The sequence below is a fragment of the Balaenoptera borealis genome (assembly GCF_965194805.1).
Source record: "Balaenoptera borealis genome assembly, chromosome: 21".
NCBI lineage: Eukaryota > Metazoa > Chordata > Mammalia > Artiodactyla > Balaenopteridae > Balaenoptera > Balaenoptera borealis.
The window spans coordinates 4,435,881-4,459,969 of NC_138880.1; the positions used below are offsets into that span (position 1 = coordinate 4,435,881).

A 24,089-nucleotide genomic window follows, 5' to 3' on the forward strand; every position below is an offset into this window, starting at 1 on the left:
AGACGATTCCTTCCTAGAGGCCTGTCTTGGCCTCAACGCAGCAGGTCAGGGTCCGAGCCAGGACCTGCCGGGAACCCTTTCTCTGCCATAGATTCACTGTTTAATTGGGAAAGGCATGGGGGCCCTCCCAGCCCCTACACCTGTCATGGCTTTCTGGTCACCCTCAGGTTTGAAATCGCTGAGAATGCACCTCAGGGTCAAAGGCAGTAGGAAGGTTTTGGCTTGATTCAGGGCGTCCTGGGCTGAATCCCTGAGTGTTAACTAACACAGAACTTGGGCAAGTTATTAACCTCCCCAAACCTCAGTTTTGTCACCTCTAAAATGGACATAATAATTATACCTGCCTCACAGGTTGTGATCAGGATTGAAAGATAGAATTGATTGATATTAGTATTATAATTTCATGGTTCAGTTAGACACACAACAGAAACTATTGAGCCTTCTTCAGTCTCATCCAGATTGGGCTTCCCCAGCCCTCTGTTTATCTGCTTGTCTGTCTGTCATAAATATTCTCCTTTGCTTCCTAGATTCAATGCTTTGAATAGTGACAGTGTCATTAGTTGGTGTTATATCTATTTGTATCCACCATGCTTAGGTTTTCATCCCAAATCCTATGATTGTGCTGCAGAAGATAGTTTGGACAAGTGGGAGATGTGTCTCTCTCTAATACTCTCATTTTGGGGAAATAATGTACTATTTTTTTCCAAACAGCTGAGTCCAGACAGGTTTTCTGAACCAGCAGGCACAGACAGACATTTTCGGAGGGACTGAACCTTGAGCCTGATTTTTCTGGGAATCCAGCTCATGAGGAACCAACAGATTAATCCTCATTTCTGAAATAATCCCTCTCTACAGATGCCCTGGCAAGGAGCCTGGGGATGTTAGGTGCCCTGTGTTTTAGGCCAGGGGAGGTCTTGGCCTAGCAGATGCTTCATGCTTTGAAGGATTCAAAAGTGATAGAAGATTTGGTCCCTGCCCTGAGAAGCCAACAATTTGGTGGGGGGAGACAAGCCTTGTATAAATATAAGAACTAGAAGAAGGTGTATTTAAAATGTATTTTTTTAAAAAATCAGGCTCCTGTTCCTAGATTTAAAGATGGTAAGTATTGAGTATCCAAGGTTAGCATCATAGAGGACATAGGGGCTGAGTGGACTAGGAAGAAAGACAAGATCGGGCATAACAAGTGAGAGGACGTCAGGACCCCCGGATAGTGAGGGTGTGGGCCTGGTGGGAGACAGAGCGTGGGAATGCCATGGCGGGACAGGGAGGGAGGAGGGAGGAGGAAGGGGCCCTCCCGCCCTGCTGGCGGCATGGAGAGCCACGTGTGTCGTGAACCAGCAGACTCAGAGCTTGGGTCTGAGCTTGGGTTATAGCAGGACCCTTGCGGGCCTGGAGTCGGGGAGGGCTGGCAGGACATCAGGAGTTTAGGAAGGTCAGCGAGGGGTCGACCAGGAGTTCTAGAGCAGCTCTAGAGGCCTGAGGTGGCAGGGACGGGGGCACAGGGCAGCCCTCCATTGTGAAGATCTGTAAGGCTGGAGAATCTTTCCTGCCCTGGATTAACTGTTTAATTGGTGAAGGTGTGCAGCCCTGCTTTGGTTTAATTGCAGGACACTGAGATTGTTGGCTGTAGATTTTGAATCTTCCATGTTTAGGGACCATCATCCCTGTGACTGCTCTAACAAAGTACCACAAACTTGGTGGCTTAAAACAGGAGAAATATCTTCTCTCACAGTCTGGAGGCCAGAGGTCTGAATCAGGGTGTTGGCAGGGCCTCGCTCCCTCTGGAGGCTCCAGGGGCGACTGTTCTTGACCGCTTCTAGCTTCTGCTGGTTGCCAGCTTCCTTGGCTTGTGGCCGCGTCACTCCGACCTCTGCCTACATCTCGTGTGTGTGTGTGTGTGTGTGTGTGTGTGTGTGTGTGTGTGTGTTCTGTCTTTTATAAGGACACTTATCACTGGATTTAGGGCCAACCTAGGTAATCTAGGACAATCTCATCTCAAGCCCCATAATACTTACATCTGCAAAGACTTTTTTTGCAAGTAAGGTCACATTCAGAGGCTCCAGGGGTTAGGGTGCAGGCGTATCTTGGGGGGCCACGGTTCAGCCCGCTACAGCACGTTCTTGGAGGAGGGGAGCATGGAAGGAGACAGAGCACCCCTGGGTGGATCTTCTAGAGGAACATCATAAGCCCCCCAACCCTAACCTCCCCCCACTTCACACGTGGCTTTTCACGTGACAGCTCTCACCTGTTAAACTCACCCAGAGTGCACACCGTGTGCAAGCACCGTGCTCAGCGCTTGTGCTGATGTCATAATTATAATCATGTATAATATTTCCTTTCAGCGTCACAGCCAGGGTGTGGGAAAGGCCTTGCCCCCCTCCCTCCCTGGCTTACAGATAAGAACACAGGAGCAGAGGTACCTGCAGACTGTAGGGCCCCCCTAGACGCAGGGGAGCTACTCGGAGCCCCTGCAGTTGTCTGCCGTCCCCCCCAGCTCTCACTCTCTGGCCATCATTCATCTCTAATACAAACCAATCTCCTGGGCAGGATCTGGATGTGCCTGTAGGTGGTTGAGCCTCAGCATACAGACCCCAAGTGCTTTATTGTCATTCAGGAAAACTGGCGAGGGGCACCTGCCAGGTCAGGTGGCAGAGCCAGACTGCCTGCTGTGCCTCTTCCCTGCTGTGTGAACCTGCACAAGTCACTTGGGCTCTCTGGGCCTCCGTTCCCTCATCTGTAAAATGGGGACGGCAATAGTACTTACCTCTTGGGGATATTTGAAATGACGAAATGCATCTGTGTGTGTGTGTGTGGATACATGTTATATGTCAAGTGCCGATAATGGTTCTGGGCGCGGAGTAAGTGCTACGTGCTGTTTACTTAAAAACAAAACCACAAAAGAGCACCAAAGAGCTTGCGTCTGGCTCCTGTGGTGCCTCCGTCTGTGACTCAGTGGGTGGGGCCGGCCAGTGTGATCTGGGCCCCTCAGTAGGAAGGCGGAGCCCGTGGGAGCATGGAGGCAGTGAGACGCCCGGCCTGCTGAGCGGTCACTGGTGGACCGGGAACCCTCTCGAAGGCCGGCCCCTCCCGGGTCCTAGCCAAGACCGCTTGCTCATAAAGACACCAAAAGGAAGGGAGGCCGGGCTCTGAAGGCCGCCCCGCACGTGGGCCGAGAGCGGTCTGTCCAGGGGCTCCAGGCCCGTACACGCCTGGGGACCATGGTGGGCACCTGGGCAGGAGGGTGTGCCGGCTGCCGCCGTGACCTTGGCCCTCTTGCACAGCTCTGGGCTTGAATGGATCGTGACATCTTCGTCACACAGACCCACTCACAGCCGCTGTCTCTCCTCACAGGCCGATGCTGCTACCAGCTTCCTGAGGGCAGCAAGATCAGGTAACTTGGACAAAGCTTTGGACCACCTGCGGAACGGGGTAGACGTTAACACCTGTAACCAGGTAAGTGAGATGCAGGGTGCAGGCAGGCATGTGGTCTCTGAAGAGCCGCTCTTGCCTGGTGCCCTTTCCTGAAGGCTTGAATCTGCCTCTATTCACCTTTTCCCAGTGGCCTCAAATATCCCTCAGGGCTCCCGCCCACTGAAGGCCCTAACCCTGGTGTTTGTGGCCCTGCAGCGGCCCAGGGTCCCATAGAGAAACGCTGGTGCCCGAACAGTGTGGGCTGCACCCGGCTCCATCCCCTGCGGCCTCTCCCCTTAGAAGTCTCGGCTGGTCCCTGCTGCGGTCTTAGAATTTGTGGCCTTTGAAAGTGGGCTGGAGGAAGGGCCTTTGAAGGATGCTGTGTCAGTGGTGACATTCATCTCCTTTGTCCGCCAGCGGCCTTTGTGGGTGCGCTGCTGGGCTGAGAAGGAAACAGTGCTGAGGACTTGCTCTGTCGTATGTTGACAGAGACTGAGAACTAGAGAGGCTGAAAGGGCTTCTCTGGATGTTTCTGGTGCTGAGTGACAGGGATTGGTTTAGGGAGGGGGAGGGGACTGAAAGTGTGCAGGATGGGTTGGAAGACAGAGAGTCAGGTTTGGGGCCAGAAATCTAGGCACTGACTGAATAGAGAGGATCTTACTCCCAAGAAGGAGGACAGGGGTGTGTCCAGGGCCGTGGATCGGATGACTTCTGTTGTGTTTGTTTGTTTCTGCCAGTTGTTCAGGTACACAGCTGATTCCATTTCTGATTGAGAAGAAAGTTACCGATTGTGACTTTTTAAAAAATCATCTTAACCATTAAAAAAATTGTTTTTAATTGTGGTGAAAGGCACATAACATAGAATCGACCATCTTAAACGTTTGTAAGTGTACAGTTCAGTGGCCTTAAGTACATCCATGGATGTCATCCCCAGGGCTCTTTTCCTCTCGTAAAACTGAATCTCTGCACCCATTAAACAGCAACTCGCCCTTCCCTCCTCTCCAGCCCCTGGCGACCGCCAACCTCCTGTCTGCCTCTAGGAATCTGACTGCTCCAGGTACCTCATGCATATCAGTGGACTCATGCAGTGTATGTCTTTGACTGGCTTATTTCACGGAGCACGGTGTCCTCAGGGTCCATCCGTGTAGTGCTGGACTGGATGACTTTTACAAGCCAGCAGGGGAAATACCAGGAATGCAGCTTAATTTTTCCACTGGCGGCGTGCCTCCGGCCCTCATCCTACTTAAGATGGACAATACCCTGTGCCAAGACCCCTTCTGGATCCAATTGGTCTTCTGTGGTCTAAATCCACAGCTGGAAGATCAGAGAGGATGGGGCGGGGGGGGGTGTGATGGGAAACAAGTAGGTGTGTGATATGAAGCAGCAGCCATGGCTGTGAACTTCAGAGAGGAGACAGGCGTGTGGATGGGGGTGCAAACTAGATGGGGAGAAGCAAGCCCCCCTTCTGTCATCCCTCCACCCAAATATCCCAGCCTGCGCGTGTCCACAGGCCTGAGGACATTCGAGGGGATTCTCAGTAAATGTACAGCCCTAAAGGTTGCCTTTGGAGAGATTGACACTCTGGACCCACTTCTTTCATGGGGAAGGACACAGTAGGAGCAAAGTCTGGGGGCCAAGGGAGAGCCCTGGGATCAGAGCGCTCAGGAGAGGGGCTGCGTGAGCTGTCGTGGTGTCGCCAACCACCCCCCAGCCCTGTGGGGACACCCGCGGATGCATTCCTGGGCGGCAGCGATGCGAGTTCTGGCTTCCTTTGTTCAGGCCCAGAAACCCAGCTGAGTGTCCGCAGTGCGCCCGCCTGAGACGCACCAGCCCCTCAGAGGCCTTCCAAGGGTTAAGACGCCAGCTCTCAAAGGAGCCACTTAGCAGAAATGGGGGCAACTGCATGTCCCTAAGCCCTGAGCCAGAGCTGATTTTCCGTGTGAAATTGGAAGATTCTGATGACACCGGGAGGGGCTCGGTCCGGATCGGGCTGCTGCTGGTGAGGCCCCGGCGTGTGAATGGCCTGTCCCTCTGCCGTCGCTCCTCTAAGGCACCTCCTCGGTTCATCTCAGGCTCCACGAGCATGAGGCAATATTTGCTCTTTATGGACACGCTTTCCCATGGGCTTAGCGCCAGAGGAAACTGCTAACTGCTGCAGGCGAGGAAATAATGTGGAGGGCGGGTGTGTGAAAGGAGGGCTCCCCAAGGTGCACAGCCCCTCCTGCTGGTCTAGCCCCGCGGCTCCTTCACCCCCTCCCCCAGATCTGGGCCCTGCTGCTCTTTGTCTTGTGCTGCCGCAGGGGCAAAGCTGCAGACCCGCCCAGGAGTGCCAGCGTCGCTGGAGCCTCCTTCTGGTGTTAGCGGGCGAGTTGGCTTTTGCTCTGAGTGGAGCCTGTTGGGCGGGGCGGGGAAGGGGGGAGAGGACTGAACGGTGGGGCGCAGCGGGGCTAGAACTCGAACCTCGGGTTAACCTCAGCGCACCATCCGGGCAACGCCCTTGCCCTGTGACACGCGCAGACCCGCCCGTCCTCCTTATGGGATGAGAGCTTCTTCTCTTTAAAGCGTGCATTCACTGTTTTGAGAAGATAAAAACAGGCTCTTGTCCTGGGGTCACGGCTCGAGAATTTGCTTTTGCTTGAATCTTTGGAGCCAGTGGACCATGATAGCAGTAATACGGCAAATGCTGATCCTCATATAAGCAACACGCTTTCAAAGAGTATGTTTCGTGGAAAGAATAGGAGTTGTTTGCCATACTCAGAAATAATTACGCTAAGTAGTGTGAAAAGAGGCTTATTTAAGAGACATCTGAATATTCAGGGCAGCTTTCTTGTTGCATAGATTATGTCTACTGATTTTGATCCCTATGATTATAGTTATAGAAAAGAACAAGTCCACACACAAGGACACATGTCTGCATGTGCCTACGCCAGTATCTTTCCATGAATACCCGCGTCTTTCACTTATCCAAGCATTTTTCGAGCTTCAGATCCGGTAGCCAGTGTCTTCCTGGATACCTCCTCACGTGTAGAGCTGGACTTTAGGAATTTAGTGGTTAAAAAAAGAAAAAAGCCGTCATCCTCATCGTCTCTGAACTATAGTCTACTGGCTGTGAGAGCTGTTAAGTCAAATAATCACGCAAATGGATCTGCAGACCAAACTACGTTAGGAGCCATGAGGAAAGGCAGAGGGTGTTAGGAGAATGTGTAAGAAAGATGTAGGATAGGGCTGGAGGTCAGAGAAGACTCCTAGAGGAAGAGATATTGAGCTGAGGGGTGAGATGGGGTTAATGAGGGAGGGGAGGGAAGAACATTCCAGAGGCAGAGGAGAGCCTGGAGAGCTTAGTGGCGGCCAGAATGGCTGCAGGCGGAGAGAACAGGGACCAGATGAGGCCGGAGAGGTGACCTCAGGGCTGTGCTGGACCCGAGAGGCAGGGGCAATGGTCACAGGAGCCAACAACTGGGTCAGCGTGCCCCAAGGCCCGAGCCGTGTGCGTGCATCACGAGTGTGGGCACGTGTGCGCCAGTGTTTCCTGCTGCGCCCCACGTTGCCGAGTGAGGAGAAGGGTCTTGGGGAGGGACCAGAACGGCAGGAGTAGGGGGACTGACCGAGAAGGATGGAGGGATTTCAGCCTTTGACCACCTGCACAGCTGCATCCGCGTGTCCTGGTAGAGCATCCACCCGGCTTGCAGACCCGGTTAAGGATTCTGATCTTTATCCTAAGAGCCGAGGGGAGCGACCACAGATTCAGGCACAGGAGTGACAGGGCCGCAGGTGCCCACTGTGAACACGACAGGTGGAAGGGCCCACAGGTGGAGACAGGGAAGCCAGTTATAACAGCAGTCCCCAACCTTTTTGGCACCAGGGACCGGTTTCGTGGAAGACAGTCTTTCCACGGATGGCGGTTCAGGCGGTACTGGGGATGGGGAGCGGCTGGGCAGCCCAGTTCCTAACAGGCCGTGGACCAGTAGTGGTCTGCGCCCGGGGGGTGGGGGACCCCTGGGTTATAAGATGACAGCAGTAGTCCAGGAGAGACACGTCGGAGGCCTGGATCAGGGTCGTGGCCATGGGGATGGATGAGCTGGATGGGGGTGGGACAGGGGAAGGAGACTTCAGCAGGGACCCTCAGATGTCTGGCCTGTGCGGGCTGTGGAGGGTGGCACCGTTCACGGACAGAAGAACCGGGAGCAGCCTCGGAGTGTGGAAACGGGGTGAGAAGGAGAGAGCAGGGCTGGGCGGGCATCCTCTTAGGGAGTCTTTGAGGAATCCAGCGAAATATACAGTAAGCAATTGGATATTTGAGCCTGGAACTCAGATAAGAGGGCCAACCCAAAGATAGATATTTGGAAGCCATTCAGCACTCAAGGAAGTGGAACGCTGGCGTTGGCTGGTGAGAACAGGGCCGAGAGGTGTGTTGAATCTAATCCCCCAGTGTCTTCGTGGGGGTCATTTCACACGTGTATATTAAACACCTTGTTTGTGCCAGGTATTAGACACTGAGCAAGATAGACGAAAGAGACAAAGTCTGTGCTCTCGTGACATTTATAGCTGGTGAAGAAGACAGACAGTTAGCAAGAAAATGAACAAATATATAACATCAGCTAAGGAGACATCCCATGAAGGAGGGAGGGAAAGGGGCCTAATCTAGAATGTAGTTAAGGCAGGCCTCTCTAAGGGGATGATTTAAAAAGAAGTAAGGGAGAACCAGGTGGTTTCTGGAGGTGAGCGTTCCTGGAGGAGGGCATGTGCTAAGGTCCTGGGGCAGGGGTGAGCTTGGTTTGTTTGCGGAAGAGCAAGAACAGCGTGTCTGCAGTGGAAGGATGGAAGGGAGGCATGGTAGGTGGGGAGGTGGGAGAAATTGCCGGGCGGAATCTTGAAGGGCTTTCAGGCCACAGTGAGGATCTGGATTTTGCTTCAAGGGTGATGGGACGCCTTTGGAAGGTGCTCCATCTAACTTAGGTATTTAATAGCTCACCCTGGCTGCCGTGTGGAGAATCGACTTGGGGCACAGGGACAGAAGCGGAGAGACTGGGGTGGGGGGAAGCTGAGGCAGGGGACCAGGCAGAATCCCGAGGGGCTCTGAATAAGGGGAGAGAAGGTCGGGAGCGAAGCCCAGGGACTTGCCCCCCCCCCCCAGGCTCGCAGGGTTGTCGCCCTGGCTGTGGTGGTCTCAGCACACACGGCACAGGGCATCTGTGGGCCAGGGGCCCTGACTCAGCCCGGGACCGTGTCGTTCTCGCACACGGCAGCGGGCTGGTTGGGTCGCGTCTCAGCTCAAAAGCCATCGCGAAGACACAGTTGTCCCCAGGGCCTGAAGCAATGTCCGCTGTCGTCACCCCGATCCTCTCACAGCTCAGCCGTGTCCGACCGTAGAGCATAGCAAAGTCGTCTTATCTGTCCTAGTAGATGCTAAGCGACCTGGTGGCGAAGCCCGTAGCTGCCTCTGCCCCTCAACACCCAGCACACGACGTGTAATATGGTCGATACTGGCTTGAATAAATGGCTCCATAATTAGACACATACTAACAGCAGCCTCATGTGTCCAATTTCCAGAATTATTGCTAGATTACTTATATCAAATTAAAATAGTTTATTATGGAGGCCATAGCAAGAAAAAAACATACTTTCTGGGATGCACTAATCGACCTTACGTGCTTAGCAGTCAGCCCAATAAAAAGAGAACGAGAGGACAGCAAGTCAAGAGCCTCTGTTCTCCCGAATTCCTAGAATTGCCGGGTCTACGTGGGGCTCCACTGGGAACGGCCAGCTCTAACCCCAGGGGCGAAAAGCCTCACTGTTTCAGGTTTCTGCTCTGTTCTTATGACGCTCACAAGCCCTGGCTCATTGCCCCTCCTGATAGGAATAAAGGAAATTTCACTCCAACAGCAGAGGCCTTGTCGTCTGCAGCGCTGGCATAAGGCAGAGAGTTAGAAGAAGGGTTTTCGGGAGCATCCCAGGAAACCTCCATCCCCTTAGCCTGTCTTATTCTTCTCCGTGGTACTTACTACTGCCTGACTTGCTATGCGTCTGTGTCTCTCCTCATTACTCTCTGTCTTCCCTGCTACAGTGGAGGCACCTCGAAGGGAGAGGACTTTGCTTTATTCAGCGCTCCTTGTCAGGATTCTGCCTTGCACATAGTAGGTGCTCATAAAATCAGTCGGTAGCTCTCTAGTCTGCTGTAACCACTAATGATGAAACCTTATTTATTTGACGCTTAGCCCATGTAGGAACTCCATCTAAGCACTGCCACTTTTTCTTTTTCAGTTTTTAAATTTTATTTATCTTTAAATTTTTATTGAAATATAGTTGATTTACAATGTTGTGTTTGTTTCAGGTGTACAGCAAAGTGATTTAGTTATACATATATATATATTCTTTTTTTACACTCTCTTCCATGATAGTTTATTATAAGATATTGAGTATAGTCCCCTGTGCTATACAGTAGGTCCTTGGTGGTTGTCTCTTTTGTATACAGTAGTGTGTATATTTTAATCCCCAACTCCTAATTTATCCCTCCCTTCTGCTTTGGTAACCATAAGTTTGCCTTCTGCTTTGGTAACCATAAGTTTGTTTTCTATGTCTGTGAGTCTATTTCTGTTTTGTAAGTGAGTTCATTTGTATCTTTTTTTTTTTTTTTTTTTTTTTTAGATTCCACATATAAGTGGTATCATATGGTATTTGCCTTTCTCTGTCTGGCTTACTTCACTTAGTATGATCATCTCTAGGTCCATCCATGTCGTCGTAAGCAGTGCCACTTTTAAGAGCAGCGTGAAATAGTCCCTCTTAGGATAATGACTCTCCTGCATGATGGTAGTTCTGGCACCAGCCACACTCATCAAATATGTGGCAGTGTTTGCTGCCGTATCCAGAAGCTCGACCATCTGAGCCATCACAAAAACATAAACAATTCCCGACACAGCCCAGGAGAGCGTGTGAAACCATGCTAGTTCCATTGATGTTCCCTAAATTTCCACATGTGCCTTCCACATGCACCCAGCACTGCTGGGTACTTGTTTATCTTGAAGGTGAAGGGTTTTCAGCATTTCAAATAAATGGAGCACCTGAACAAGAGCTCCAGAATAATCTTTTCTACAGCGGCCAAATGCCAAGTGTTTTGATCAGGATTTGTGATAATTGCTACCTTTCCAAATTATAGTCTTAGAACTTAGAGGAGATCTTGGCATTCAACTCTGTGTCACTTTATAGCTCGGAAAGCTGAGGTCTAGAGGTTATTTCTGAATATCTTCTGAGCTTTATAACTTTGGATTTGGAGAGGTGGGCTGGCAAAGACCCCTTGAAGTTTCTCTGCTCATTCATGTACTCAACAAACATGTATGTTTACATTTTTCTTTTAATTCATTTTTTTCCTTTTTTAAAACACATTTTATTTTATTGAAGTATAGTTGATTTACAATGTTGTGTTAATTTCTGCTGTCCAACCAAGTGACCTAGTTATACAAATATATATATTCTTTTTCAGATTCGTTTCCATTCTGGTTCATCACAGGATATTGAATATAGTTCCCTGTGCTCCACAGCAGGACCTTGTTGCTTACCCGTTCTCTATACCCTAGTTCTACAAACATGTATTGAGCACTTAGAACACCCCCAGGACCTTGGTAAACACTAAGTTCATCCATGCCCTGCTCTCAAAGAACTTGGAGGCCAGTAAAGAAGTCCAGCTTGTACATAGAAGGTTACAAATCCAGCGCCATCCAGAATGAGCACAGAGGCTGTTCTCACTCACTTCTTCATTCACTCAACACATTTCTTGAGCTGCTCTACTAAGCCACGTGCTCGCCACTCAAAAGTGAGCGCTCCCCCATCGCTTCTAGTCTGGGGGTGGTGGCTGGAGTGAGTCAGAGGAAGCCCTGGAAGGAAGAGTGGGAGTTTGCCAGGGAAGTTGGGAACGGGGAACTGCAGCGGGAAGGAGCAGACTGTGCAGAGGCAGGGGTGGCGCAGGGCACAGGCAGCAGGGAGGTGGGTGAGCTTGGGGTACATGAAATGTAAGAGGGGAGGATGGGGTGATCAGGCTAAGGAGGGTACATCCGGATCAGGGCCAATATGCAGCCTGTTACTCTCCTCTGGCATCATCTTTTTTTTTTTTTTTTTTCCGGCCGCACTGCTCAGCATGCGGGATCTTCGTTCCCCGACCAGGGATCGAACCCAGGCCCCCCGCAGTGGAAGGGCGGAGTCTTAACCACTGGACCACCAGGGAAGTCCCCTCTGGCATCATCTTTTGCTTAGGAACTGCTGACAGGCGTAGAGATCATGTTCAACTACATTGTTCCCTAATTCTACCTGCACCCCCCAACTCACACAGAAAGCCTCTCCATACGATCACATGGTAACATTAAGCCTTCTGGAAATGTGCTGTTTGTTGCAGCTCTGGAATAGTGAAGAAGGAGGGGGAAGGGTGTGTGATTGCAGCCCCCATGTGGGAGAGTGGTGGTCCGGGGTGTGCAGGTGTACAAGGGGAACACTAGACGCCCCAGCGCCTGGTTCCAGGGACTCTTCTGGAGCTCCGGTTCCTGCTAGAAAAGGTACTAGTGAAAAAGACAGAACCTGAAAACCTCCTTCCCCTGAATTATTTTAAATAGGTGAATTACTTCTGCATCGTGGCAGAAATGAGCTATTTGGTGTTCATCTTGCTAATTACAGCAGCTAATTTATAGTTTGAAAGGAAGTTGATTGCTTGACATGAATCAGAGTGACCCACGGTGTTTTAAGAATCACAGATTTCAGTTCTCTGGTGTCTCTGCTTTCCCAAGCCCTTCCAGGCACGGCCGCTTTGAAGGCTCACATCACCCCTGTGGAGTGGTTAGAGCAGGTGCTCGATAAGTGAGCTCGGTGAAGAGGCAAAGAGTCTTCCTGAGCTGGAGCCGGGGTCCCCCAACCCCCAGCCTGGCCTCTGTGCACCGAACCCCACGGGCAGGCTGACTGGTTTTATTTTCATTTCCCTCCCCTCTTGGTGAAGGGAGAGTTAACTGACTGCTTCAGGTATATAAAGATGTCCACTTGTAGCAACAACGGGGACATCTCTGGGATCCAAGGGACTAAAAAGGGTGATAGCATCGTCAGGAAGGATCTGGAACGTATTCCAAGGAAGGTACACCCTCCAAAGTCCACTTTATGGTTTGATTGCTGTGACTTTACAATGTGAAGACTAGATGTGGCATTCTTAGTCTCAGGAGGCTAAGAAGAAAGATAGCTGTGTGTGTGTGTCAGGTTGCATGTGTGTGAATTCAGTTCCGTCAACTCTTAGGGAACACACGGTGTGTGCCAGGCCCCGTTTTTGTCATTTGTGACAACCATGTCCCTGAGTGTGTTTTGAGATTTTTCATTTAACAACGAAACGAATGCTGGGTAGTTGTTGAAAACTTCACACTTTACAGAAATACAGAAAGTCTGTCTTCTGTAAGTCTCCCCTTCTACTCCCCCTCCCCCCAGATCACTGTGAACAGTTTGGCATGAGTCTTGTCGAATGTGTTTCTGCATCTCTATGTGCAAAAACACATATGTTTTTTTTTTATTGGAGTAAAATTGCTTTACAATGTTGTGTTAGTTTCTGCTGTACAGTGAAGCGAATCAGCTCTATGTATACCTATATCCCCTCCCTCTTGGACCTCCCTCCCACCCCCCCATCCCACCCCTCTAGGTCGTCACAGAGCACCAAGCTGAGCTCCCTGTGCTATACAGCAGGTTCCCACTAGCCATCTATTTTACACATGGTAGTGTATTTCTGTCAAACCTCATCTCCCAATTCGTCCCACCCTCCCCTATCTTAGTTGTTTTCTGAGAGCGCCTACACTGATTCTGGAATTGTGGAATTAAGAGAAGCAGGCCTGTCATTTTGAAGATTCACAGGCTGAGGCCTGGCAGGTGAAGTGACACATCTAGACCTCAGGAGGACAGTTTAGAGGCCCTCGTCCCGTGTCCGACGTTCTTGCCTCTAAACCCCACTGCCCTGCTTCTGAAGAGCTGGTTCTTTTTATCCTGTTAAAGGAATGCTGAGATCTCGGACGAGGATACCCTTTCTAGTCCATAGGAGATATTCTTAGCTGCTGAGCTGAATTTCAGAGTCCCGTTAGTCCCGTTGTCTCATTAACCTGAGCTCACACCTTCCTCAGTGTCCCCAAGGGCCTCCAGCCCCTGCGGCCGCTGGGCTGCTAAGCACAGGAGGCTGCCCAGGTGTGTACGGAGAGGAGAGGGAAGGGGACCGGGTCGAGGCATCTCCTCCCGGAGCTCCCAAAGAGGTGTGGGTTTCTGGTTTTTTCTTTCTTTTTTTTTTTTCTTAAGATAATGAAAGCATTCAAGTGTTTTTCTCCTTGTGAATATCCAGTAACCTCTACATCATAAGCGCTGCCTGGGTAAGGAGGTAAACTTCGATTGTAATAAAGCAGAGCAGGGGCTCGCGCAGAGCTGGTCCTGTGCCTTTCCCTCTGACTGTACGCCTTCCTCTCAGTTTCTGAGCTTCTTTTACCTTCCCCGGCCCTGGACTGGAGACAGGATGGCAGAGGAGACGAGGGGTGATTTCCCGCCAGGGTGACAGCAGTCGCCTCAGCTCTTTCTGGCTTCCGATGTGTTAGATCCAGGGTCATGTATTTTTAGCAGACCTTTCCCACCAAGCGGTCTCCAGGGAGCCACGTGATAGCCGGGTCAGAAGGAGGCTGCGGTGCCGTGTGCGGGGCCCTGCCCTGCCCTCCTGTCAGCTGGTTCCCACGCGGGGCTTCGGCTGCTCTCCGGGGCTTCCAGCCTAGAATGGTCTTCTCAACTCCAGTAAAGGTCGCCCCTCGCAGGGCCTGTAAAATAGGAGGGACGTGCGTGCTCAGCCTGTCACTCTGGCTTTGATCCTTACCCGCGCGGGAACCCCAACGAGCTGCCCATCCTCTCCCGCCAGAGCCAGAGCCCAGAGTAACGCAGAGCTCTGCGTCCGCTTCTCTGACAACCTCTTCTACCCCTCCCACGCGGCTCCTTCCTACCCCCCACTTTCTTTTTTAAAATTGTAGCATTTCAAACCTATAGAAAATTGGCAAGAACCGTACAAAGAATCCCCACATCTCCCTCACCCAGATTCTCTGCGACCTTTCCTCTCTGCTGATCTGTAATATGTACTGCAGGTGATGTAATTCCCCATCACCCCTAAACAGCCGGTGAGTACCACCCAGAAGTCAGGACACTTTCCCACATGACACAGAGTCTCTTCAGGAACACCCTATGGGATCACTTGTCATGGCTTATCGGCCTCCTTCAACCTGGAATGCTTCCTCAGTCTTGGCCTGTGTCTCCTCTTTTTGACCGTCTTCCGTTCTGTAGTTTGAACCTCAACTGTGTCTGCTGATGTTTCCTGGTGACCAGGCTGAGGCGGTGCATTCTTAGCAGGAGCCCGTAGAAATCATGCTCCCTTTCTACTCCAAGGATGTTAACCTTGATCACCTGCTGAAGTTGGTGTCTGCCAAGTTTTTCTACTGTGAAATCATCAATTCTTCCCTTTGTAGTTGATCAGTATTTTCTTGGGGAGGAACATTCCGATATAATGCCAATATCCTGTTCCTCATCAAACTCCCAGCCACCATTCGTGGCATAGACTGATGACTTCTGCCTGCATCACTACCACTGTGGTGGTTCCAAGGAGTGATTCTCCATCATTTCTTCTGCGTTTATTAGCTGGCATTCCACTGAAGGATAAGCTTTCCCTTCTCCCTCACTGATTTGTTTTTTTTTCATTATTTATTTATAATGAGTCTGTTCAGACTCATGCGTTCCTGTTTTATTTGATGGGCTGTAATCTGATACTCTCATGACTTATTTTGATGTTCAGATCTAAACCAGGCCATTGGGAGCCCTTTCAATAAGCGGGCTTCTGTGTTATGTGACGTGTTTGCATCATTCTTTTTTTTTAATAATTTATTTATTTATGGCTGTGTTGGGTCTTCGTTTCTGTGCGAGGGCCTCCTCTAGTTGCGGCAAGCGAGGGCCACTCTTCATCGCGGTGCGCGGGCTTCTCACTATCGCGGCCTCTCTTGTTGCGGAGCACAGGCTCCAGACGCGCAGGCTCAGTAGCTGTGGCTCATGGGCCTAGTTGCTCCACAGCATGTGGGATCTTCCTAGACCAGGGCTGGAACCCGTGTCCCCTGCATTGGCAGGCAGATCCTCAACCACTGCGCCACCAGGGAAGCCCCCATCATTCTTGATTTCCTTACTTTCTGGCATAAGTTATCCCAGCGTCATTTTGTACTTGCCCTGCCCCAGCCCTGGATCAGCCACTTTTCCAAGGCCCCCTGTTTCCTTTTAGTGGAGGCTGGTATGTAGACACCAAAATCTGATCACTCGGTGTGCCCACTGCTACTGCTTGTCATGTGTGTACACACATCTGTAACTATTTCTACATCTATCTGTGTATGTGTATTTTTAAAAACCCATGAGGTCAAGCCAATACTTGTAATCCTGGTCCAAGACCTCAGGGTTCTTCCTAGCCTTTCCTCTTTCCAGGTTTTAAATCCCTTCAGACAGTGAGAAATCTGACTCCCACGGATTCGCATCATGCTTAACATGTTTGTTTATTCGCTCGATGTGCCAACCTCCTAAGCACTCCAGAGCGGCCCCCTCCTCCCTCTCAGATGCCTCTGCAGGGCACCTCTCTGGTTCACTGTCCTCCTTCCTCAGATGCCGGCATCCTCCAGCTGGGAGGTGAGGGGAGGGAACAGGAAGAGAAGGGAAGATGGGAAAACCCCTGTTCCCTTTTGATTTCATTTCTGTTTGGGCTGAAATTTTAATGCAGGCAATTTGAGGACAGGACCCAAGATTTATATTGTTGTAGCAATTTCTTTGCCAGCAGCTTAATTCATGCCCTCATCTCGTTGAGCCCAGAGTGACAGTCACTCCATCTTTCCTTTCCCATCACCTCTTGTTTCTCATCGTCCCCTCTGTCTTTGGTTTCCATGGTCTCTGCCTTTCCTTCTTCCCTCATTCCTTCTCTCTTTCTCATCAATTTCAGGATTCGGAGTAGGGATGGCAACCATTTCAATCCTTTTCTCTCTCCATAGCCCTGTTTAGATTCTTATTTCCTACTCTGTTTCAGGGCTGCAGACCTGGAAATATGTAATGTCAGTGATCGTGCCCCACAAATAGGAACCAATAATAGAGCAAAGCTAGAGGTCACAAATGTACAGGCGGGTTGTTATTCGGGGAATTAAGCTTCTGTAACATAGAGTATAATACTTATCTTCCCTGGACAGATATAACAAGCTGATAGAGGATCCGGACTGGATGGGAAAGTAGCATATAAAGTATAAGAACTAGGTGCATGATCCTCTGTGTATACAACCTTGTCCTTTAGGGGCGAGACCTTCACTCCTGGCTGACTGCCTGGGTAAAGTGGGTGTGGCCTGAAGGCAAGTTACCTAGAACTTACCTCCCCCGCTGCATCTTGTTCCCCTCTGGGGCCCTCGGCTTCTTGGCCTTCTCTGCCACTGCTCTGGCTTATTCTTCCAGGACTCCACTCCTTTCCTTCCCCATCGAAGCTTCCCCTGCCCAAGGCTCCATAGCCTCTGATAATAGGGCAGCCAATTAATCTGCTAAGCAGAGCCAATAACAGGGTAGTAGGTGCTTCTGAATAAAAAGGCCATGCTTCCCAGCTGCTACAGGAGCACACACTGCTTAGCTCAAAGAAAGGGCGTAGGGGCTGGAATCATGAGGTTCAAGGGCCGTGGGGTGGCAGGGGCAGGTGGGAAGGAGGGTCCTCAGGACACAGCCTGAGGCTGCTCCAGGGCCAGCTGTGTGTGTGCGTGAAATCACCGGGTGTGAGAAAAGGAGTGGAACGGAGCGTGTCCACACGAGAACGCCAGCAGCAGCCTCGGGGGTATTCTTGGAGTTTTCAAAGAGGCAGAGGATCTCCGGACACCAAGGCCTCTCGGTTTGAAATCGTCCTCTGCTCTGGACAGGGTGAGAGTTTAATTTCCTGTGACACGTCTACTGGATTTGTACATTGAGGAATCAATTAGTGTAATTGGGGCAATCAGAGACGTGAAACAGAGGGATCATTTACTGAGAACAAATGTCTGGAATTGTCTATTTTGCCAGTGGAATTTCTCACAGTTGGTACAAGAAAATACTCCAAATTAAATCATTCAGGCTGAATGAGACTTTATTTTTCTTCTTCTTCTTCTTCTTAAAAATGTTAAAAGAAACACAGCCTGGCTGAGATCTCCTCCCCTCCCATCAGACAGATTGCTGCTCAGAAGGATCCTCTAGATTGACATTTTACCTGAAAAAAACAGAGCAAAGGCAGATGAGAAACTCCAGGTGTGCATGTTTGGCATGAATATTTTTGCCCAAAAGATCCTAAAATGGTTGTCTGCCGTGTTAAGACCGTGTGGGATGAGATCATATGGGACCAGGTGGCCTCAGAGGCTCAGGATAGGGAGTTTCTAGGATGTAAAAAGCTTCAGAGAACATAGCTCCCACCCTAACAGAGAGAAAAGCTTGGATAATCTACAGAATTACAGTCTTCCCTGAGCCCATCAGAGGGCTGAGGCCACAGGGCAATGGACTTTTAGCTGAATTCCAAAAAGGGATGAGCCCTCCCAGGAGAGGGCCACCGTTGCAGCTTTGGCAGATGCAGGAGAGAAAAGCAGTTGCCATACAAGCCAAGGTCTTAACAGACTCTTGCAGGCCAGTGTGACTTGAGTGTGTCTGGAGCCCCAGGCCTCCACCAGGTGCTCCTGAGAAATAGTGGGGTAAATCAGGAGACCAGAGGACACCCATGGGCAGCACAGGAGAGCAGGTGGTGCCTGTGACTGTGGGGTTGGGGGGTGGCCCCAGACTCTTCCCCTGTGTGAAGCCAAAACAGACCCTCTCCCCTTCAGACCTCAGGCAAAATCCCTTCTCCAGAGGGGGGAGTAGTGGCAAACTCCCTCTTGCCCTGGGGAGGGTAGGAAACCTTCCAGCTCCAGGACACAGGCAGAGACCCAGCGCTGCTTCAGGAAAGGGGGAGGCACAACCCCTGTACTCCTAGGGAGGGCGGGAAGCCATTTGGGGCCAATAACTGCCTTATACCAATAAAAAGCAGAGGTCTGCTACCACTGGGGGAGGAGCAAGGGAATCTCACTCAGCACCAAGTATAGAGACAAGGCAGGTTTTGCTGCTGCAGAGAAGAGGGGAAAAATGATGAAAAAAAAATCCCACCTTTGAGGTCCAGGAGCAAAGCCTACCTAAGACTGAAGCTGGAGCAGGACAAAAGAGAAGCTCTGCTCCTACCTTGTAACAAGGAAGAGCATAGGACTGCTGGGAGGGGGCAAGAGCGTGGAGAAAGACCCCGATTGAGGCACAGGCACATAAGGATGGCTGGAAGCTGAGCGGCAATCAGGAACACAGAACAACCCTCTGGCACCTTAGCTCCGGGTGACAGCAACCTACCTCTGGAATAATCTGAAGGCTGTGTGCACCAGTGGTAACAACAAAACCCAGATACAGGTCAACTCCTGACTAGATTGACTCAGCCCCCGTCCCCAGCCCTGTGCTAACAGCTTCACAGAAGCAGAAGCATGTCCATTTCCAGGCACAAATTATTTCAGTCTCTACTGCTCTTCTATATATAGTGTCTGGCATTCAATTAAAAATTACAGTACACACAGTAAGAAAAAAACAACAACAAAGCATTGTCAATAGACAAAGCAATCAACAGAACCATACTTAGAGATGACCTGGATATTGGAACTATCAGATGGACTTTGAAATAACTATGCTTAATATGTTAAAGGATCTAGTAGGAAAAGTGGACACCCTTCATGGACAGATAGGGGATTTCAGCAGACAGATGGCGACTGTAAGAAAGAGCCCAGTGAATGCTAGAAATTTTTTAAAACTTTCATGGCAATGAGGAATTTCTTCAACAGGCTCAAGAGTAGACTGGACACAGCTGAGGAAAGAATCAAAGAACTTGAAGACATGTCGGTAGAAATGATCAAAATTGAAACAAAAAATAGAAAAAGAGTAATGAAAGAAAAACAGAAAAGAGCAGTCAAGGGCTGTGGAACAAAATCAGTTAGTCTAACATGCGCGTAACTGGAGACCCAGAAGCAGATGTCTTCGGGAAGAAGAATTTGGCAAGCTGGCATATTCCTGAGAAAAGCGTGTGGTTAAAAAAATGCCCACAAGTAGCTACTGCTTTCTTCCCTAGCTTCTAATTTAGCTGAAGAAGTTCCTCTAATATTCCTCCACCTCCTTCTTGTTTATCTTCTACACCCAGTTATTTGGGGGAAGAAATATGTGGTTTCTCCCTGTAATCCCCCTCAGTATTCTGTCTGCCATTCAGCGTGGAGTGGAGTGGCTGTCAAGTTAGCTGGAGTAGCTGAAAAGGTGCGAGGAAGATTCAGCAGCCTGCCTTTTACTCTTAGCCAGTAACTTAAACTTGATTTGACTCAAATACAACACACGGATTCTGATTTTAAAGAGGTGGTCGATTGCAGTTTGTCTCTGTCCATAGTTTTCGTTAAGAACAAGTAGCTCCCAGAATTTGCACCCCTCCCCCCTTCAGTTTTGAGCAATAACAAGTCTGCTTAAAGAAAAAGAAAGTATGAAATGTAGTATTTATCCATGAAACGCTCTTTTTGAAATACTGGAAGTGGCCTCCTGCATAGATTAGTTATGCCTCTGATAAGACAGTTGTACAAGCTCCTTTGGGTACCTATGCCCTAAACTTGTTTTCAGGCTTTCAGCGACTTCAGCTGCTGGATGTGGCCATCCACGCATCTGCTGAGGCCAGTTGCTGGAGAAAACTTGCTGCAGTGGGTCTGGATGTTTGTACGTTCCTGGAATCCAGGTGCTTCATGGAAGAAAGAGGAGGGCACTTGGTGAGAAGGGCCGGGAGCATAGTTTCTAAAATCTGAGCTCATGGGTTTAGAATTTAAACTCAGACACGTTTAAACTCACGTTGCCATTGTCAATGGACTTGCACCCCTGGCTGTGCGCAGACTGGCTTGAAAAGACCTCTGCGGAGCTGTCCTGACCCCTTAACCAAGCAGCTCCTTTCTCCTCTGTGCTACTTTCAGTCTTACACCTGCATTTTGGGCACCTTTCACGTGATTTCGCATTTATTTTTATGCATCTCCTTTCTGTCCTAAACTGAGTTCTTCGAGGGTCAGCGTTTGTGTTTTAGGCATCCTCAGTGTAGTGCCACGCACAGAATAGCTTCTCAGCAAATGTTAGCTGAAGCGGATTAAGTGCGTGCTCGGCGTGCGGTAACCGTAGTTGGGACAAGAGTTTGTCATAGCCGTGCCCCCGTGTGATTTCGCTCTGCACTAGATTCCTGGGTCTTCTTGCACACCTGTCATAGCTGTGCCACATGGGCTTGTTCTGTGGCCCTGGTGAGGGTGCTGGATTCAGATCATCACAGTAATGGACTTGGAAGTAACTTAGTGTGACTGTGTTGGAAACAAATCAAAAATAAAGTGAGAAAAACCAAGTCATAATAAAGAAAGAGATCTTTGAACCAGGATCCGAGGTGGAAGCTAAGTAAAACTATTAGAGATACAGATCTATTGATATTTAGACGGTCCCTTGCCTTCTGCCAGAGTTCAGCTTTGGGAGGGGGGTATGTGACCCAGGGAGGGAAGCAGAGGGGCTTCCTAGGGACCAGAGCAGCGAGTAAAATCCTGGGGACCACCTACAGCGGTAGTGACCAGACCCACACGGATGGTTATGGTGACTGAGCAGCCCCTCTAAGCTGCCTGGTAATCACAAAGGGAACCTGTGCTTTCATCAGCTGATGAAAAGAAACATACTAGTTCCTCGGGTTAAAGAAAAGCCCCAAACTCTTTCTTCCTGGGGCATCCAGGTTGGTTCTATATGTAGCTGTGACCTAGAAAGGCTGTGTGACCTGAGCCAATCATTTGACTTCTCTGGGCCTTGGTTTCCTCAGCATTCAGGGATCTCCAATAACCCTTTGGACGCCAGCATCCTCTGGGCAGACTGTGTGTCTAGAATCCCTGTGGATTGAGATCCTGACTCTGGCTCCAAAGAGCAGGGCCAGCCACCCCTGGGGTGTTAGCAGCGAACATTAGCGTTTTCCTTGTAGACTGGCCACTTCCCCAGCTTTGAGGCATTCAGGACCAGCGACTGCTCCTGGAAAGTGAATGCACCCCCCGGGCAGCGCTGAAAGCCCCGCGGTCAGCACACGCACGCTCGAAGCCCCAGCCGAGTGCCCTGCAGTGAGCAGACTGTGACTCCCACAGTGATACGCCCACCCCGGATTCCCACGTGACCACAGGGTGCCTGCGCTCAGCGCCCGGAACCTTCCAGACAAGGCGCTGCTGGGTGTGAAGAGGGGATTGCAGATCGCAGCGCTGGGGAAGGAGGGGCTCCCTCTGGTGCAGACCCTTCCCCGGGGTAGAGTCAGGACGCAAAGCTGGAGAGAGTGGCTCCAGGCGCCCCGAGCGGGTCACCTGACAAAGGCTTTTCTGCAAGTTTGTGTTTTGCAGAATGATTTGAGGGGAACTGGCGTACTTCAGCCCCGAGCTCCTCCCCCTCCCTCAGATTCCTGCAGTCACACACCTGCTGTCTTGCCTTCAACCACTTTCTCCCTTTCTGTTATCAAAACGGGCTCTGACCTAGCCTTTATCTGATAAACTCATTCACACTGGGGTGTGAATTATTAACACCGCTTTGGACCCTACATTTTCATGGTGTCCAAAATCTGCAGGAGGAAGAAATCTAACGGAGATTTTCAGGCATTGGCAAGAGGAAATATTACAATGGGCTCTCCCATCCCCTCCACATACACCCACCCTGGCAAGGCTGGCTGTGCTGATGGGCAAAGATTTGGCCAACTGTACTCTGTGTGTTTGGGGCGCAGGGCGGGTCTGATCTAAATAGGAAGTAGGTAAAGTTCCCTTCAAGCCTACTCTGGGATTTCTCTGACACCCAAGGCACCTGTTATATTTGCCCCGTCCAAGGCCCCGACGTAAAGAGGGTCTTATACACGTTCCATTCTCCCATCATGAGGCACCTGTGTCGCATTACGGCAGTAATCACTCAGTACTTTCCAGTGCTGGTTTTAGCAAAGCAATAGGACTGATCTGTTAATGGATTAATGCACTAGCACTCCCAGGCAGAATATTTGTGTTTTAATTGGAATCTCCTGAAAATGATGCCCTGATACAAAGGGAGAGTGGGAGTTTCAGGACCCCATGGTGGGGCTGCAGAGATATTTGAAGATGGGTGAGCCAGGGACCCCTCCATTCACACCATCAGGAGCCAACCCCTCCATCTTGGTGATGAGAGTCTTTCTTATCAGCCAGAGCCCACGGTGGCCCTGGGGCACCCCCTGAAATGGGACATGGGAGAACAGAGTTGACCAGCAGAGGAGACAGGAAGGAGGAGACGGGAAGAGGGGAGATTGCTGGTGGGGAAGGAGGGGGCTGGAGATCACTGACCGGTGAAAATCATTCTCTGTGTGGAGCCAAGATCTACTTCTCCATTGGAACTGAAAGCTAGTTCCATCGTGTAGTCAGTTATTTGTGTTCTGAGTAGCTCTCTTTGAAGGCAGCTTTTGCCAGAAAGTTTCAAGACATCTAAGTGCAAGGGTCAGAAGGGTCCGAAGCAGGAGGGGACCAGTGAGGCTTGCGCTGGCTGCTTTCTTTAGAGCCCGGGCGGCTGGAACTTTAACTACCCAGTGAGAGTTCTGCTTTTGTGGACTTGATGGTTGGCCCTGGAAAATGTTTGTTTTTCTTCCCCTAAAATTTAACTGTCAGACAAGCTTTGGTCACAGGCTGGCTCTGCCCTGCGCCTATGTCAACACCACGTGGGGTCGCCCCTTCGGGCCCTTCGCACGGCCCCTCGCGGTCAGGGACCTCGGTCCAGCCACCTGGACCAGCAGGACGCACGGGTCCTCTAACCCCACCATTCCTGCCTCTCTGCTCTTCACAGAATGGGCTGAACGGCTTGCATCTGGCCTCTAAAGAAGGCCACGTGAAGATGGTGGTCGAACTTCTGCACAAAGAGATCATCCTGGAAACAACAACCAAGGTACGTCTCTTGGTGGGGGGGGGGGGGGCGGGAGGTTTCCATCAAAATTCACATATTGTCCCAAACCCTAAAGACATAGAAACCAGCCCTTCCTGACAGAAACCCAAGCCTGCTGCTGAACTTCTCTCATCCATCCAGTCACTTCCTAGTCCTGTGAGACCCTGAAGTCACCCGAAAAACACAGGACCCCGTTTCCACAAGGATTCACGGGGCCTTTATCCTGATCACTCGACTGTAAATCTAAAAATAAAACCCTTTGCCCAGTGGCTTCATGCTTTCCCAAGCTAAGAGGTCCACAGGCAGGTGCCTTGGGTCCAAATCCTCGCTGAGTTGTTTCATACTCTGTGACCTGAAGCAAGTTACTCAGCCAGTGAGAAGCCTCAGTTTACTCATCTTTAAAATGGAGATTATAATAGGTAGTTGCAGGATTGGTATGAAAATCAAATGTGGTAATGAATATATAATGCCTATATAGGAAGAAATCAATAAATATTGGTGACTGTGTCGTTCATGAGGGCTGTGGAAGAGTCCATATCCCTCTCATTCATCCTTCTCCAGCGAGTCTTCCTTGGTCAGCCCCAAACCCATTTCCTCTCCTTACTGGGTCCCTTGAACAGTGAAGAGTGTTCTCTTTACTCCAAGCATTTGTGTGATGT

General features: G+C 50.3%; 1 protein-coding gene across 5 annotated transcripts in view; it reads left to right on the plus strand.

The window, feature by feature from the left end:
• Positions 1-24,089, plus strand: part of ANK1 (ankyrin 1) — a 210,258-nt gene that overhangs the window by 113,937 nt on the left and 72,232 nt on the right. For all 5 annotated transcript variants that reach the window (XM_082374703.1, XM_082374700.1, XM_082374702.1 and 2 more), the window contains exons 2-3: positions 3,352-3,453; positions 23,335-23,433. In XM_082374703.1, the coding sequence (XP_082230829.1) occupies positions 3,352-3,453; positions 23,335-23,433 (201 nt within the window). The remainder of the gene's footprint in view (positions 1-3,351; positions 3,454-23,334; positions 23,434-24,089) is intronic.